The following is a 15,971-nucleotide window of genomic DNA, read 5'->3' on the forward strand; positions in this document are numbered from 1 at the left end:
GTGAGTGAGTGTTTGTGTGAGTGTGAGTGTGAGTGTGAGTGTGAGTGTGTGTGTGTGTGTGTGTGTGTGTGTGTGTGTGTGTGTGTGTGTGTGTGTGTGTGTGTGTGTGTGTGTGTGTGTGTGTGTGTGTGTGTAACCTCGTAAGTGTTAACCTGTGGATGATAGTGAGTATTGACTGATTCTTTGGTTGTACTGAAAGAAGTGTTTAATGTAGTCTGGTCACTTTTCACGGGTAAAGGATCATTAATTAAAGCTTAAACTATGTTTAGATAATTACATAAATAGAATTGCTAGTGTAATAATTACCTTACTTGAATGGCCACCTGACCTAACTTAACCAAAACTAAGCTTGTCTAAAGTTAACTTTAATGAAATATACGTAGAAAATCATTGCAAACTGAAAAGAGAAAAGTTGATGCAACTGTTCCTGGTATCCTGGTCAGGCTGGATTATTGTGACATACTAACAATCCTTAGGTATTGGTTGATTAAATTACCTCTGGTACCATAACAGTCCTTTAGCAAGGTTAGATGAGGATTCATTATTCAGACGATTCTGCAGTTACCCCATGAGAAGGCACGGTATTTCCTCTGATAGGTAATGTGTTTAGACATGATAATTTGTTCATAGAACATCAGACTGCCGACTTGACCTGGCTTGGGTAACAGGAAGAATAGTTGTTAGTGTTGCATTGTTAGGTAGATGTTACATTATGTTGTGTGAGGATGTGTTGTGGTGGTTGTCAGGTTCTGATGTGTGAGAGGTTGTGTTGTATTGTGTGTGAGGATGTATTGTCAAGTTATGTTGTGTTGAGCATGTGTATGGTTAGGTTGTGGAAGGTTTACCTGGTTGATACCTGGTTGATGGGGTTCTGGGAGTTCTTCTACTCCCCAAGCCCGGCCCGAGGCCAGGCTCGACTTGTGAGAGTTTGGTCCACCAGGCTGTTGCTTGGAGCGGCCCGCAGGCCCACATACCCACCACAGCCCGGTTGGTCCGGCACTCCTTGGAGGAATAAATCTAGTTTCCTCTTGAAAATGTCCACTGTTGTTCCGGCAATATTTCTTATGCTTGCTGGGAGGACGTTGAACAGGTGGTTGTGTTGAGTATGTGTGTGATTAGGTTGTGTTGTGTTCAGCATGTGTGAGGTTACGTTGTGTTGTGTTGAGCATGTGTGTGGTTACGTTATGTTGTTTTGTATAAAGCTGTTATTTTTTACATTTGAGCTGCTTATTTATGTATATTTTATGTTAACATTTTTTTTGTTATTTACTTTCCTTATTTCTAAAAATTGCTAGAACTACCTGCAACATTCCTTTCAGTGCCCCCACCATCCTTAACACATGTGGCTATTGAATAGACAGCTTGTATTTTTGTAATTATTGTTATTACAAACATATACGCCAGAACATGATAGGCAACCCAGAGTCTGCATGCTAAGCAACACTTTTCTAAATTGTGTAATATTTAACCAAGGCTTCTGATCTTCACCTGCATGCAAGCGAGTGTTGGCAGAATAAAATCTAACCTCGTGTTGTAGTTAAAACATTGGCAATTATGCTTCCTTCAAATATGGCCCAAGTAAAATAAAGCCAGCCTCTGTTCTTAAGACATATACAGTAGTTATAAATTCAGTACAAGCAATAATCATAATAGTGAAATATTAAATTTTGTTTTAATTATATTTCTGTGGAGAGCCTTTTTGGTTCCCCAGAGCTATACCAGGCTGAAGTGTATATACTAGACAGTGGCAACAGTCAATTGATGGAGTTCTAGGTCTACCGGGGACCAGCGCCGGAACCTGGCCCCCCTCAGAGAGGCACCAGGAGCAATGGCCTATAGACACCCCCCGTGTAATTGGAAGCAGTTTTTGTCTGCCATCTACCAGGTCAGGCACCCCAGAAAGGTAGGAATTCCTACAAACTACAGCTGTTTAAAAATTGCAAACTGAAAGCCAAACTAGCAAGCAGAACTCCCCAATCGAAAACAAGCAAACAAGCATGACATCACCCATCACCACACCCGCTGCACCGCTGTCTGCGCAACTCCCCCCCCCCCCCTTCCCGAGAAGGGGAAGGGGCATCTCCAAACCTCCTTGCGCCGGCTACCCAACCTCAGTTCTGTGGTTGTTGTGTTTGGTGGTGGTCGATCGACTCTGGCTCCATCCTTTTGAGCAGTGTTATCCATAGCGGTTGTGGTGTGTGTTCCCGAGGTTCTCTGTAAGTACTGCCCTTGCGGTTTAGGGTTATCTTCCAAAGGACGTTCAGGAGTCTACCTCCATGTGGTTCTTTTGCTGCCCGGTGATTGCCCGCCCTTGGGTCAGCTGGGGGTTGTTCTTCCTCCTGTTTGACCTTGGGTAATTAGTAGCATCGTCACTGGCTGGGGCGCAAGGTACTGTGCAGCTGTCTGATATACACATAGCAGCCGGTTCTGATCCTCTGGGGACGTTGTGCTTTTGCGGAGTTTTTCTTTTTCTTTTTGTTTTGTTTTGCCTGGTAGGGGTCTGCTGGGTGTGGCTGTTGGACCACTTGTACGAATTTGGTAGCCCTCCGCTAAGTCCCTGTGATTACACACGTCGCAGGGGTTCAGCTTTTAGTTTGTTTGCTTAGTAGCTCTGGGATAATCGGTTAGCCATACCTTGCCTGGACTTCCATTAGCAGTCAGCCTAAAGGCCCTGGAAACCCCCATTGGGGCTCATTGGTCCGATGACAAACAACAAAACTCGCAGGACTCTGGGACGAAGGTGTCACTGACCCCACAGGCAGTAGACCGAGGCAAAACAGGGAGAGTTTTTCTGAGACAAGGGGACAGAGCAACCCTCGAACTCGCACAAAGTGAGTGGGGACTCCAGGGCCATATCCATCGGACCCACACTTTCCCTAGGAGTTTCCCAGGGTCCTGAGCGTTTACTATAAAAAGACTCGCGCTCAGGTAATCCCAGGCGGGGTACTGCTAACCGGCACCCAAGTCTACCAAACAACTTTCTAAGAACTGAACCCCCGGGACGTGTACACTCACCAGGACCTAGCAGGGGAAACCACCGGAAGAAGGAAGAGAACTCAGTAAAAAGGGGCAAGAACCAAAGGCAGACCCCCACCAGGTTGACAAACAAAAAGAAAAAGTAAACCTGGCGAGAGGACAGCATACCCAGGCGGAACAGAGCCGGCCGCTATGAATGGTGAAAACAAGCTGCGCAGTACCCTGCGCCCCTACAAGTGCAAACTGCCCCTTACCCTAAGGCGAACAAGGGAGATAGAACCCCCTATCACACAAATGGCGGCCGAAAACCAAACAGTAGGTTTGGCTTCTGCCTAGCAGAAGCAGGACCCAAGGAACTTGTGGAAGGTAACTCCAAGCCCCAAGGGCAGTACTTATAGGGCATCTAGGGAAGGTAACCCTAGGTGCATGCAGCCCAAGTATTGGAGACTCACTCTCGGCTCACGCACTACCTAGATGACAGACACCACACTCTAAGTACAGTGATGATACAACCACCGGAGCCGGAGCACACAACCGGTGCCTTTAGCATCAGCCGAAGAACTGATGGGTGGATAGCCGGTGTGAGAAATCTGGGGCTTCCCCTTCCCCCTCCCAGGGAAGAGGGAGCTGCGCAGATAGCGGCGCGGTGACGTGTGACATCATACTAGTTTGCTTGTTTTCTGTTGGGGAGTTCTGTCCACTAGTTCGGCTTTTGGTAGCAATTTTAATCAGAATAGTGGGTTTGTTTTGGGACGCTTACCTTTCTGGATGCTTGACCCGGTCGATGGCAGACATAGAATGTTTCCAACAACATGGGGGTTTCCATAGGCCATTGCTTCCCTTGCCTCTCTGAGGGGGTCAGGTTCAGGCCGTGGTCCCCGGTAGGCCCTAAGAACTCCATACACATGACTGCTGCCAAAGTCTGACATTAGCATATCAGCCTGGGATAGCTCCGGGAAGCCTCTGGGTCTCGCCCAGAAAATGGCATTTCATTACATTCAACGCTGTTTTTTTCAAGCTTGTAAATTGACTGCAATATACTTAAAATATAAGTCAATCAATCTATCTAGCTAGCTTTGTATCTATGCTGTATACAGAAGAACATAACAGACCTTAATTGAAGAGATAAGCTTTTGGTTATTACATTTGATTATTCCACCAATTGATAGCAATATTCGCTGGATTCATAGATCTATTTTTTTAAAGTCGAATACCTGGTGAAACATTACGTGATTTGGAACTGTTTTTCAAGATACATGAACAGTAGTTGTGTTGTAAGTTGATTTTCCTTGAGTTGACTGCCATCTCCTAGAGCACGAAGAAGGTTAAGATTAACATTATTTTATATTGCACTATAGAAAAAACACTTATGTTTGAAATTGAGAAGATTTATAAAATATCTGTTCAATATTGTAATTATGTTAAATTCCCAGGTTTTGTGCTCATGTTAGAAGAGAAAATTTCCCTGTAGATGCTTCTCACTCTACTCCACCATCAAGCTCTTCACATACGATCTCTCGTTGCAATGAATGGGTTAGTAAATACACTTAAAGTATTCTAAAACTTACAGATTTTGGACAGTAGGTCTAACTCAGTTTTGTGTTTTGTGGATAAAAAGGAAGGACAATGCAGGAATTATAGTAATAAATATAAGAAGTGTATACATAGGTGGATGGACTTTGCATATTGACATGCACTCTATCCGGGTCCCGGTAGTACAATTGTGTTCATTTCTGATTCACAATTGACAATTTCGGGTTCGAATCTGGGCGGGACAGAAATGGTTGAGTGCATTTCCTATCAGCTAATGCGCTGTTCACCTAACAGTAAGTAGGTAGTCATGAATTAGTCAGCTTGTGGGGTTGTATCCTTGGGGGGGGGGGGGGAATGGCCAGTAATTCTACCTGGGAGAGGGCCTCAATATAAGCCTAACATGAATATGTACACTGTGGCTGCCTGTTCTCAAACACAGTGAATTATTATCATCATTATTATGCTCCATCTTGAAGTTGAATACTGTACTGTACTTGTTTCATTATTGAATTGAATATTTGTATTAACAATAAGTAATGTTGGATCATAGTAATGTAGGAGTAGGATAGCATGATGAACTCTTTGTTTGCTAATATTGAGCTTTTCTCTGTATTAGGTAATGTGCCTAGATATTTCCCTATAAACATTATTCTTTAATTCACCCAAGACTGGAAGTGACAGTGACTCGTACATAGCTATATTATTAAAAAGAATTTTTGTTTTCTTTATACAGTACTGGAGTTCCTAACTGAAAATCATTACAAAGTTAAAAAAAAATTGAATTCCTGTTATAGTCTTAAGTGTGGCCAGTGACAAAAAGTGTTACAATTGTAAATGTTTGCTGGGAGGAGTAACTACTGGGCCTCCAGAACATGGTGTTTTATTACTCTACATCCAATACCTCATTTTTCTCCCTTGCCTCATCTTAACTGCACAACAAATTTACTTTATATCTCTACTTGTTTAATATTTTAATATAGGAAGAATAATATAAATGTACAGTTGACCAAACCACACGCTAGAAAGTGAAGGGACGACGACGTTTCGGTCCATCCTGGACCATTCTCAAGTTGATTGTGTTCTCTCAATTGACTTGAGAATGGTCCAGGACGAACCGAAACGTCCCTTCACTTTCTAGTGTGTGGTTTGGTCAACGTGCTTCAGTCACATTATTGTGACTCCTCATCTGTAAATGTACAGTTATATCTAATAAGGGAAAATTCAAGTGAATAAGAAAGTAGAAACCATCAGTTTATTTTTGTTGGATTTAATTACATGTAATGAAAAATAATTTGATGTCTCGTACAGAATCTTTGCATTATGTAGCACAGATTGTGCTACATAAATCACAAGGATCTTGATCAAGACAGCTTGTTGGCTTTAATAGCAGTTTCCTTTTATATTACAGTATTTGATCCTTTGTCAATCTTCTATGTTTTAGTGTGAGTGTATCACTTACCTGTCATTTATATTCCAGGTTCAGCCTGGCCACACAGTGGTACTGGTTAGTCCACTAACTTTGGTAAATCTTTTACCTTATGATATACACTATGAAATGAAGGTAACTGGAAATCATGGCCGAGTGAAGCCTGGAGAAGATGCTTGCCTGCATTCGGTTGATCCGGCAGATAGCATGTCATTGTCTGTTTGGACTGATACACTTGAGTCATGTGGGGAGATAACTCTGAACCCAGCATCTTCACCATATATAATGCCCCTCAAGCTTCAAGACATGCATAAGCGCATTATCTATGTTAACTTGAAAATTCGGCCGCAGTATGGAGGTGCCGTCAAGGTTAGTGAACAAACATAACTGCATACAGGATTAACACACAAGTTAACCTTGATTACTGGGTTATATTGACCAAAACTTTATATTGCCTTGCTTAAATATGAGATTTTTTATATGTATTGGTCTCTTTGGTGAAATACTCGGTATCAGCACTAGTTATAATCACTGTATATACAGTATTATTGATAAAATACCTTGTGGGAATGGACTTTTCTTTGGGAAGCCCCTTCGGCTCCCTGGAGCTATCGGCTTAATGTGTGATATATTAGACCGGGTCATTAGTTTAAGGAGATGGACCTATCGACTGGGGTTAGGTACCCAGAAAGCTAGGCATAACAGAACAAACCTCACATGGTAAGAAAAGGACAATTATAAACTGAAAAGAGAGGTAGAACTTCCTCCAATCCCAAGAAAACAATAAAATAAGCAAACGTCACATTCCACTGCTGCTCCGCTCGTCCTTGCAGCTCTCCCGTCCCCAAGAGAGGGGAGAGAAGAGCCCCAGATCTTCCTGTGCCAGCTACCCAGCAGTTCAGTTCGTTACCTAATGTGGTCCGGAGCGGACGTCTTCTCTGGCCTCGATTTCGAAAGCAGAGTTTTGCCTTTGTGGCGACCTCTGCAGTGTTGTTGTGTGGAGGCAGCCATACAACAACACACAGGCCCAGTCAATGGCAGACATAGAATGCTTCCAACCACACTGGGGTTTCTATAGGCCATTGCTTCCCTTGCCTCTCTAGAGGGGGCCAGGTTCTGGCTTGTGGTCCCCGGTAGGCCCATAAGAACTCCATACACATGACTGATACCAAAGTCTGACATTAACATATCAGCCTAGTAAGCTCCGGGGAGCCTCCGGGACACACCCAGAAAATGGCGTTTCATTACATTCAATGCTGGTTTTTTAGCATAGCGATGGTCCACACACCTAACTATATAATTTCTTTAAATTATTTGAATAATATTACTGCAAAAAACTTGCTAAAAAAAACATTCAGAGACATTTATGTATTTGTGTAATGATATCTTTGTGGCAACTCTGGTGCCATGGCCTGGTTGGAGCAGACTGCAGCAGGCAACTGCTCTGTCAATGCAGTACTTATATAGCCAGACTTACTCGCCCCATCACGACTAATGTATGTCATTTACAATATTTTTGTTCTTAGTTTCCAATGATCAGGGATAGCATTTTAACAATATTAGAATAAAACAAAATGGGGGGGGGGGAATAATTTTGTTACTGAACCATGGGGTTTGACATATATTAATGTGCATTATATGGGTTAAGATCAGTTTTAGTAGTCTTACATGACCTGAACTATTGTTGATGAGCTAATGGTATACTGAGCAGTGTTATGAATTTTATGTACAGTAATATCATGCTGCCTTTTGTTATCATACAGAGTTTACAGTATTTTAGGTGTAACTGAAGCACACATTCCATATATACATTTGTTTCCTATGCCATGTATATAGTGGAGGAGGGAGGATGTGGCAAGAAGTAAGAGGAGGGAAAATGTGGGATTTAAGAATATTTAATATAAAAATTATATCACATACTGGGATTGGAGATGAGATCCATTCCTGGGATGATTGAGTGTGATGAAACCATAACCAGTTTTGTGATCTGTGTTTGGTAGGTGGTTGTGTATGCAGGATACTGGTTGATCAACAAAACAGGTCTCCCTCTTATCTTCAAACAGGAAGGAGTATCATCTGATGCTGCTGGTATGTAATTATCATCTTATTTACAGTTTTAAAGAGGCAAAATTGTTATTAATATTTAGATTTTTATATACATGCAATATTCCAGAAATTTCCACTACATATTGGAGACTTGAAGCAGCACATGAAACTTTGGTAAAGGTTTCTTTATTTTGTCTAGCTATCATTTAAATGAGCAGCTACTGCTTACATTCAGAAACACGGGTGGAAAGGTGGAAGATTATCTCGACTAGAACAAAAGGTAGAACATTACATGGAAATAAGCGAGAAATTCTAGTAATATATATTTACATGTAGAAGTAACCGAGTTAAAGGATATTGTTGTGGTTTAGACAATGTAGCTGATTAAGGAGTTAGAAAGGAAATAAGCATCACTTTCCCACTGTCAAATTCACTCGTGCCCTTCTTGTTGAAGGCCATGAGTGAAAGAATTTTGGTACAGTATACATACTGGTCAAATAATAATAATAATAATTGTAGATAATGTATGTGTATGATTACTTGTAATCATTGAAATTGGATATAAGTAATCATTGTATGATGATAAAAGTATCCAGTATTGGATGCATTGAAACATTGATTTGTGTTTTGTTATTGGGTTCTTCAGTAGCTTCCTGATGGTGAGCACTGGTTTTACAGTACCTTAGGAGAATGCACTAGGCTTCTAAGACCCACCCTAAGTTACCACAAGCCAGAACCAGCATCTGGCTAAACTTACAACAGAAAGGGAGCTTGGGTATCAGAGATACTCTGAAAACCAAGAAAAAACCCTCCAGCAAGCATAAGCGTAACAACAGTAGCAACTATTTGAAGACAATTATAAATTCAAGGTTGCCATTGTTACCATTGCCTCTGTAAACACACAAGCCATATTGCACCCAAGGCTCCAGCCAGCCAACCCCAACACTCATGAGCCGCCCAAAATGAAGCCGACCACCTTACTGTGCAGTATGGAACATGGTAGGGATTGAGAGCTACTGTTTGTCCTTACCAGAAAAGGGAAGTTCTTTAGGGCTTTACAGGGTATTACAATCTGGCATCATCATCTCAATAAATAAGGCTCTTAGGCCTGGGACAGAAAAGTAGCCAGGGCTAACTTGAGAAAAGAGGTAGCAGAACAGAAGAACCACGCAGCATACAACCCCTGTGAGGCGAGGCTAAGGGGTACCTCCAGGCAGAGCCAAAGATCATCATCTGCTTTGATTACTCAGAACAAGCATCAAGCCCAAAAACCAACCAAACTACGAGGAATGCTGACATAAGAAAGGCCAAAATTACAGGAAAACAAAACACGAGGACTGAAAATCCAGGGTCCTAAGGCTGTGGAACCAGACAAAACCCCAGCAACTAACTAACTAGAAAAATCCTAATATGTTACCAGAGAATACCAGGACACACACCCAGATGTACAGCCAGACAGGCAAAATTGCAGGCACTGCCAATCATACAGTCTGGCAGAACCAGGCACATAGCCCATGCTGAGCTAGGCATACAGCTAAAGCAGAGATGGGCACACAGGCTGGGTGCAGAGGTTGGACGCAAAGTGTGGCACTGGCTGAGCCAGAGCTGAGTGTACAACTCTAACAATGCCAGGTACATTGATCAGTATTATCTGGATGAACAGCCCGATTAGTTGAAAGTGTAATATTCGTGAATAGGATATAAAGATGAAAGGAAGATAGACTGAGAACACCAAGGAAGGATAGTGTGTGTGTGTGTCAGTGACAGGAAGGCTGTTATGGAGAATCGTGGAATGTCCAAAACTTCACAATAAGCCCAAATAGCTAGTGATAAATGATGTACCAGATATTAACAATTTTATTATGTTTAAAATTTTAGTATATTATCAAATTTTATCATAATGGACTGTAATAATACACAAAATTATAATTGTAATATTTCTAGGTCAAGACAAGGAACATGAAGTAGCTCGGTGTGCAGCTCCATTACTCTTCTCTTTCACTGATCGTGATGCCAACCCTATGTTGGCTGCTAGAGTTGGAAATCAGCTGCACCCTGAATCACGTGCACAAGTAAGAATATTGTAAATTTTGCTCTTTATTCAGGTACTGTATTCACATTTGGGTAAATTTGGGTAAATTACATGTTTTGTCTTGCATATTTAAACAATTTTCTGGGCTACCCTCTCATTAGGTTCCCTAGCTTACATACTGACTGTTACTAGTCAGGTTGTAAGGAAATATGGCCAAATGTCTTGGCCTGCCTGGGGATCAAACTTGGGTCTAATGATAATGGTCACTCTCACTTCTGTATATATATCTCCCTTACCACCACCTTCCCTGATGAGAGCTCTTGTACCTCCTCTTGATTCAGCTCCTTCTGAAGTTCCAGAAGTTCCTCAGTAATCAGTTCATCACTGCGCTCCTGTACTAACTCCTGCACATCAGCAACATCCACCTCCAGACCCAAAAGTGTTCCCTAGAGCGACAATATCATCCACTAGATGGTCCACATTGTCCACAGGTGCAGATGCAGGTGCATGACCGAAACCTTCGAAGTCTAGCTCACGGACACCATCAGTCCACAGGTTGCGCCATGCAGAGTTTAGGGTCCTCCGTGTTACTCCTTCCCAGGCCTTATTGATCAAACGCAAGGCACCCAGGATATTGAAGTGCTCCTTCTAGAATTCTTTTGAGGGTCAGCTTTGTAGTGTCTATCACATCAATACACCTCACCAACAAGGCTGTGGGAACCGACCTGTGAGATTTATATTTATTTAATTTATATGAATTTATATAGAATTTATATTTATGTTAATTTATATATTTCGATAGCAATTGGTATGATGTTAAGTGGACTGTATTCTGCAATAATCTCACAAATCAATCCTTAGACATTAGGGGGGTTTATATTAAGTTTATATATATGCAGCCAATCAAACTACAGTATTAAACTACATATATTATTAGTATATAAAATTGGGGGTGCCTTATCTTATTGTACAGCAGGCTTAGTCCACCTGATATAACTAGGATGTAGACACCAAATTATCCTCGTGTGAGGCTAGCTTCCATCACCCTGGTAACTGATGTACCAAGATTAATTTGCTTCCTCTTCTTGTTCCTGTCAAAGAGCACTAGCTGTCAAGCCAGAATCCTAAAATATGACAGCTATATCAGAGAAAACACTGTATATTAAATAATAAGGACCAAGGCTTAATTACCTTTATTAAGAGCCTGTTCGCATCCTAACCGGTTCGCCCTTATCTACCTAACATTAACTGGCCAGAAATAATTAGATAAACGGGTTTCGGTAGGACACTTCCCTTGTATATGTTGACAGCGTGTTGATGATGGTAGAACACTTTGATCTCCATAACACTTCGGCCAAGAGAAATTATAGGAGCTGAATTTGCTCCCCTGCGCCTCTGGTCTTAACAAACAATGACTGACCCCCTCACCACCACTGACGCCTTGGCTCTCCTTGTCCAATGTCAATAAGTGATAGAAGGATCACATTTAGTTTATTTTGATACTGATAATTAAGTTAACTCAAATGAGATGTTTTTATGATATTAAAAGTCCAAAGACTACTGTATTTAAGAATAATTCCCAACAGAATAGCTGGTGAATTTATAGTACTATGTGGCAATGATATCCCATTTTCTATTGACAGAAAATTCCACTGCAAGCTACATTTTCTATGGGTAACTTGTGTACACAACACAGCAGCAATATTATCTGCAAATTGCATGTATTATTATTAAATGGTGTCGGATTTTCCGACAAAGGCTTTCATGTAGAGCTTCTTAAATTTGGCAATGACTTTCTGGTCCATGGGTTGGAGGAGGGGAGTGGTGTTGGGAGGAAAAAACCTGATGGTGATGAACTGATTTTCTTGCAACAAATTATCTTGTGTCTGTGGAGGATGCGCAGGAGCATTATCATGCACAAGCAAGGCCTTGAGTGGTAACCGCTTCTATTCAAGATTACTCCTCACTGAGGGGCCTAAAACGTCATTGACCCATTCACTGAAGAATATCCGCGTGACCCAAGATTTCTTATTGGACCTCCACATCACATTCAGTCACGTCTTGTGCACTTTACTCACCTTGAACACTTGTAGAGTTTCTGAGTGGTAGACGAGCAGCGGATTGACCTTGTAATCACCACTTGCATTGGCACAGAGCATGAGGATAAGTCGATCCTTCATCGGCCATTCTGGCATGTTTGGAGGAAGTACGTCATGACGACAAAAGTGTTTTTGTATTTGTCGATAGCCGAGGAGCACTTGATTCCTTAAACAGTCGAAAGCCAGTCTTCATGTCCATAGTTGAGGATTGTAAGAAAAGAATAACTGAGATACAGCTGAAAGGTCATAGTGTGAAATTCATGTGGATTCCATCTCATGTTGGAATAGTGCTCAACGAGGTGGCGGATGACTTGGCCAAACATGCCACATCAAAACCACAAGTTGACATTGAATGTTAATTCACAATGAGACAAATCAGAAGCAAAATCAGAAATATTCAGGCACAGGCAGAAGTGGAGAGGAGAAGTATAATGTATGAGAGAAGTCAAACCATGCAACACTACATGTATGCGAGTCAAAACACCCATTTCACTTATGGTAAAAGGAGAAATGCTTGGAGTGACTCTGTGTACATGCGGCTCAGGCTTGGTTACAAATATTACTGGGAATATGGGATAGGTGTTCATGATAATGACACGAAGTGTAAACTATGTGGTATGTTAAGGTCTCACACCCTTGCCCATTATGTTCTTGATTGTCCATTGATTAATGTATATAGAAACACTGAGATAAGGACTGTTCCTGAACAAATAGCCTGGATGTGTCACAATGGAAAGGTTGATGATATTCTTGAGAGATATAAGAATTTTGCACCAAGACTGTAATTTTTTGTTGAATTATCTGCATGTCTCTTGCAAATTGTGTATACAGTATACTTAGGTCATAAAAGTATTTATGTGTACGTCTGATACCATACTACTTATGTAAAGGAGGAAATGTATATGTTTATCTCTCAGAATGTTTGGTAATATGTTTATTGTTTGTGATGTGTGTCTATGTATGTATTAACACGATGTACTGAATGGGGTGAGAATAGCTTGAGCTACCTCATCCTTTTGTGTGTATTTTACCTCAATAAACTTACAGTATTTCAATTTCATCGGCTTGTAGCAAGGCAAAGATTTTCCTCTTGCATGATGTAAGTCCCCCTTCGTCAATTTCTTCCAAAACAGGCCAGTCTCGTCACAATTAAAAACTTGTTGGGGGCAAGAACTCCTCTCTAGCAATGAATTCTTAGAACTCTGTTACTAATTTTTTGGCAGCAGCTTTATCTGAGCTGGCGGCCTCACTATGTTGCACATCACTGTGTATACTGCTTCTCCTCCAAAATTTCTCAAACCATCTCCGGCTTGCCCTAAATATCTCATCTTCAGACCACGTGCCTGGTGTCTTCCTGACAAGGTCCACATACAGCTTTGGAGAGTTAATTTTTAATCTTCCTGCTTCAGTGAAGAAAAATATAAGGAATATTGAGAAGATTCATGCCAGGATCATCAATCTAAAACTTCGTCGTTTTCAACGAAATATGTTTAAAAGAAAGACTGCTACCAAAATATACTTATATATAGATGATATATATACATACATACATACATACCTGTACATACATACATACATACATACATACATACATACATACATACATACATACATACATACATACATACATACATACATACAGTACTATACTGTAGTGTACTATACTAGGAATGTTTGAATTTGGTTTTTAGCTTTATACCAAGTTATATACAATTAAAAGTACAAAAATTAACTTTTTGGTGTTCCATCACTACATGTTGGTGCTTTCGAACAAGTAGTTACTATTAGTACAGTAATTTTATTTTAGGAGGATGGGTTTGAATATTCCATTGTCTTACTCATTTACAGTATTGCCACAAGCTGCCCTTGACTCAAGGAACGTGGGTGAGGCGACTAAGAGTGAGTCCTCCAGATACTCGTCCTGACCACGTTTACATTGTTGGTATCGACGTGAGACCTGGACGTGGACGTTACAGAGATACTTACATGGTCACATTTTCACCCAGGTTCCAAATTGAAAACCGATCTTCACATGAATTGATCATTGCTCAGAAGTGCTTTACGACATCTTTTGTAAGTAGCAATCACTATACATTTGTTCATATTTTAATAAGGACAAGTCAGTAAACAGGTTGCATACTAGGGTTGTCTTTATAATAGATGCAGTACTGCAGAAGTAATGGTGCTCTTTCCACAAGTGATAGTCATCTGTTTTTTTGTATTTCTGGTGAGAGAGGCAAGGGGTTGCAGGGTCAGCAATAATGCTGCATCACTACTTTGCAGTCTGCTCCATTTTGTCATTCATATTGTGTTTGTCATTCTGTATGCTTGTACTGTTTGTATGAAGTGTGATCATATAGTGTTTGGATTGAATGTAGTATGTGAACACATTGTTGTCATGATTATTATTTTCCATTTCTCACTTGCCTGGGATTTTGAGGCATTTATTCATAGAAAAAAAAAGTACAGTTTATGAAAAAGGATAAAATGTTGAAAATGTCACATTTTTCAAACTACAGCATTACCAATTCAGGATTAATATAATTACAGAAGTGTAATTACCCAAGTTTAGTTACAGGATGAGAGCTACACTCGTGGTGTCCTGTCTTCCCATTACTCTTTGTCGTATAATACTTTGAAACTATTGGGGGTTTTGACCTCCACCACCTCACATAAATTATTCCAACTGTCTGTCACTCTGTTTGCGAAAATGAATGTTCTTATATTTCTTCGGCAGCTTTATTTAGTTAGCTTAAATCTATGACCTTTAGTTCTTGAAGTTCCAGGTCTCAGGAATTCTTCCCTATCAATTTTATCAATTCCTGTTACTATTTTGTACGTAACAATCATATCGCATCTTTTTCTTCTGTCTATTAGTTTTGGGATATTTAACACCTCTAACCTCTCCTCATAGCTCTTGTCCTTCAGCTCTGGGAGCCATTTAGTAGCATGTCTTTGTACCTTTTCCAGTTTGTTGATGTGCTTCTTAAGATATGGGCACCATACAACCGCTGCATATTTCAGCTTTGGTCTAACAAAAGTCTTGAACAATTTCTTTAGTATTTAACCATCCATGTTTTTAAAAGCAATTCTGAAATTAGAAAGTGTAGCATAGGCTCCTCGCACGATGTTCTTTATGTGGTCCTCAGATAATAGTTTTCTATCTAGAACCACCCCTAGATCTCTTTCTTTATCAGAATTCTTTCAAGATTTCTCACTTAGCATATAGTTTGTGTAGGGTCTATGTTCTCCTATGATACATTCCATAACATGGCATTTATTCTTATTAAATTCCATTTGCCAAGTGGTGCTCCATGCACTTATTTTGTCTAGGTTTTCTTGAAGGTCATGACAATAATCTGAGTTTCTTATCTTCCTTTGTATCTGAGCATCATCAGCAAATGTGTTCATATAATTCTGTATTCCATCTGATAGATTGTGTATGTAGACAATGAACATTACTGTGCAAGAACTTAATTTTTCACCCATGTTAGAAGCCTACCTGTCACTCCTCCAATATGTTACAGGCCAGAACCGGGCCCCCTCAGAGAGGTAAGGGAAGCAATGGCCTATAGAAACCCCCGTGTGGTTGGAAGCATTCTATGTCTGCCTTCGACCGGATTAGGCACCCAGAAAGGTAAACGCCCCAAAACAAACCCCTATTCTGGTTAAAATTGCTACCAAAAGCCGAACTAGAGGATAGAACTCCCCAACAGAAAACAAGCAAACTAGTGTGACGTCACACGTCGCCGCGCCGCTGTCTGCGCAGCTCCCCCCTCCCCGGGAGGGGGAAGGGGGAGCCCCAGACCCTTCACGCCAGCTACCCACACCTCAATTCTGAGGCTGGATGTAAAAACAC

General features: G+C 40.9%; 1 protein-coding gene across 8 annotated transcripts in view; it reads left to right on the forward strand.

Annotated features, from left to right (window-relative positions):
* The window catches only part of Vps13D (vacuolar protein sorting 13D), a 249,867-nt gene that overhangs the window by 144,452 nt on the left and 89,444 nt on the right, over nucleotides 1-15,971 (forward strand). For all 8 annotated transcript variants that reach the window (XM_069324372.1, XM_069324377.1, XM_045763846.2 and 5 more), the window contains 5 exons: nucleotides 4,410-4,509; nucleotides 5,987-6,304; nucleotides 7,936-8,023; nucleotides 9,926-10,053; nucleotides 13,961-14,185. In XM_069324372.1, the coding sequence (XP_069180473.1) occupies nucleotides 4,410-4,509; nucleotides 5,987-6,304; nucleotides 7,936-8,023; nucleotides 9,926-10,053; nucleotides 13,961-14,185 (859 nt within the window). The remainder of the gene's footprint in view (nucleotides 1-4,409; nucleotides 4,510-5,986; nucleotides 6,305-7,935; nucleotides 8,024-9,925; nucleotides 10,054-13,960; nucleotides 14,186-15,971) is intronic.

Source organism: Procambarus clarkii, chromosome 14 (genome assembly GCF_040958095.1).
Source record: "Procambarus clarkii isolate CNS0578487 chromosome 14, FALCON_Pclarkii_2.0, whole genome shotgun sequence".
Taxonomy (NCBI): Eukaryota; Metazoa; Arthropoda; class Malacostraca; order Decapoda; family Cambaridae; genus Procambarus; species Procambarus clarkii.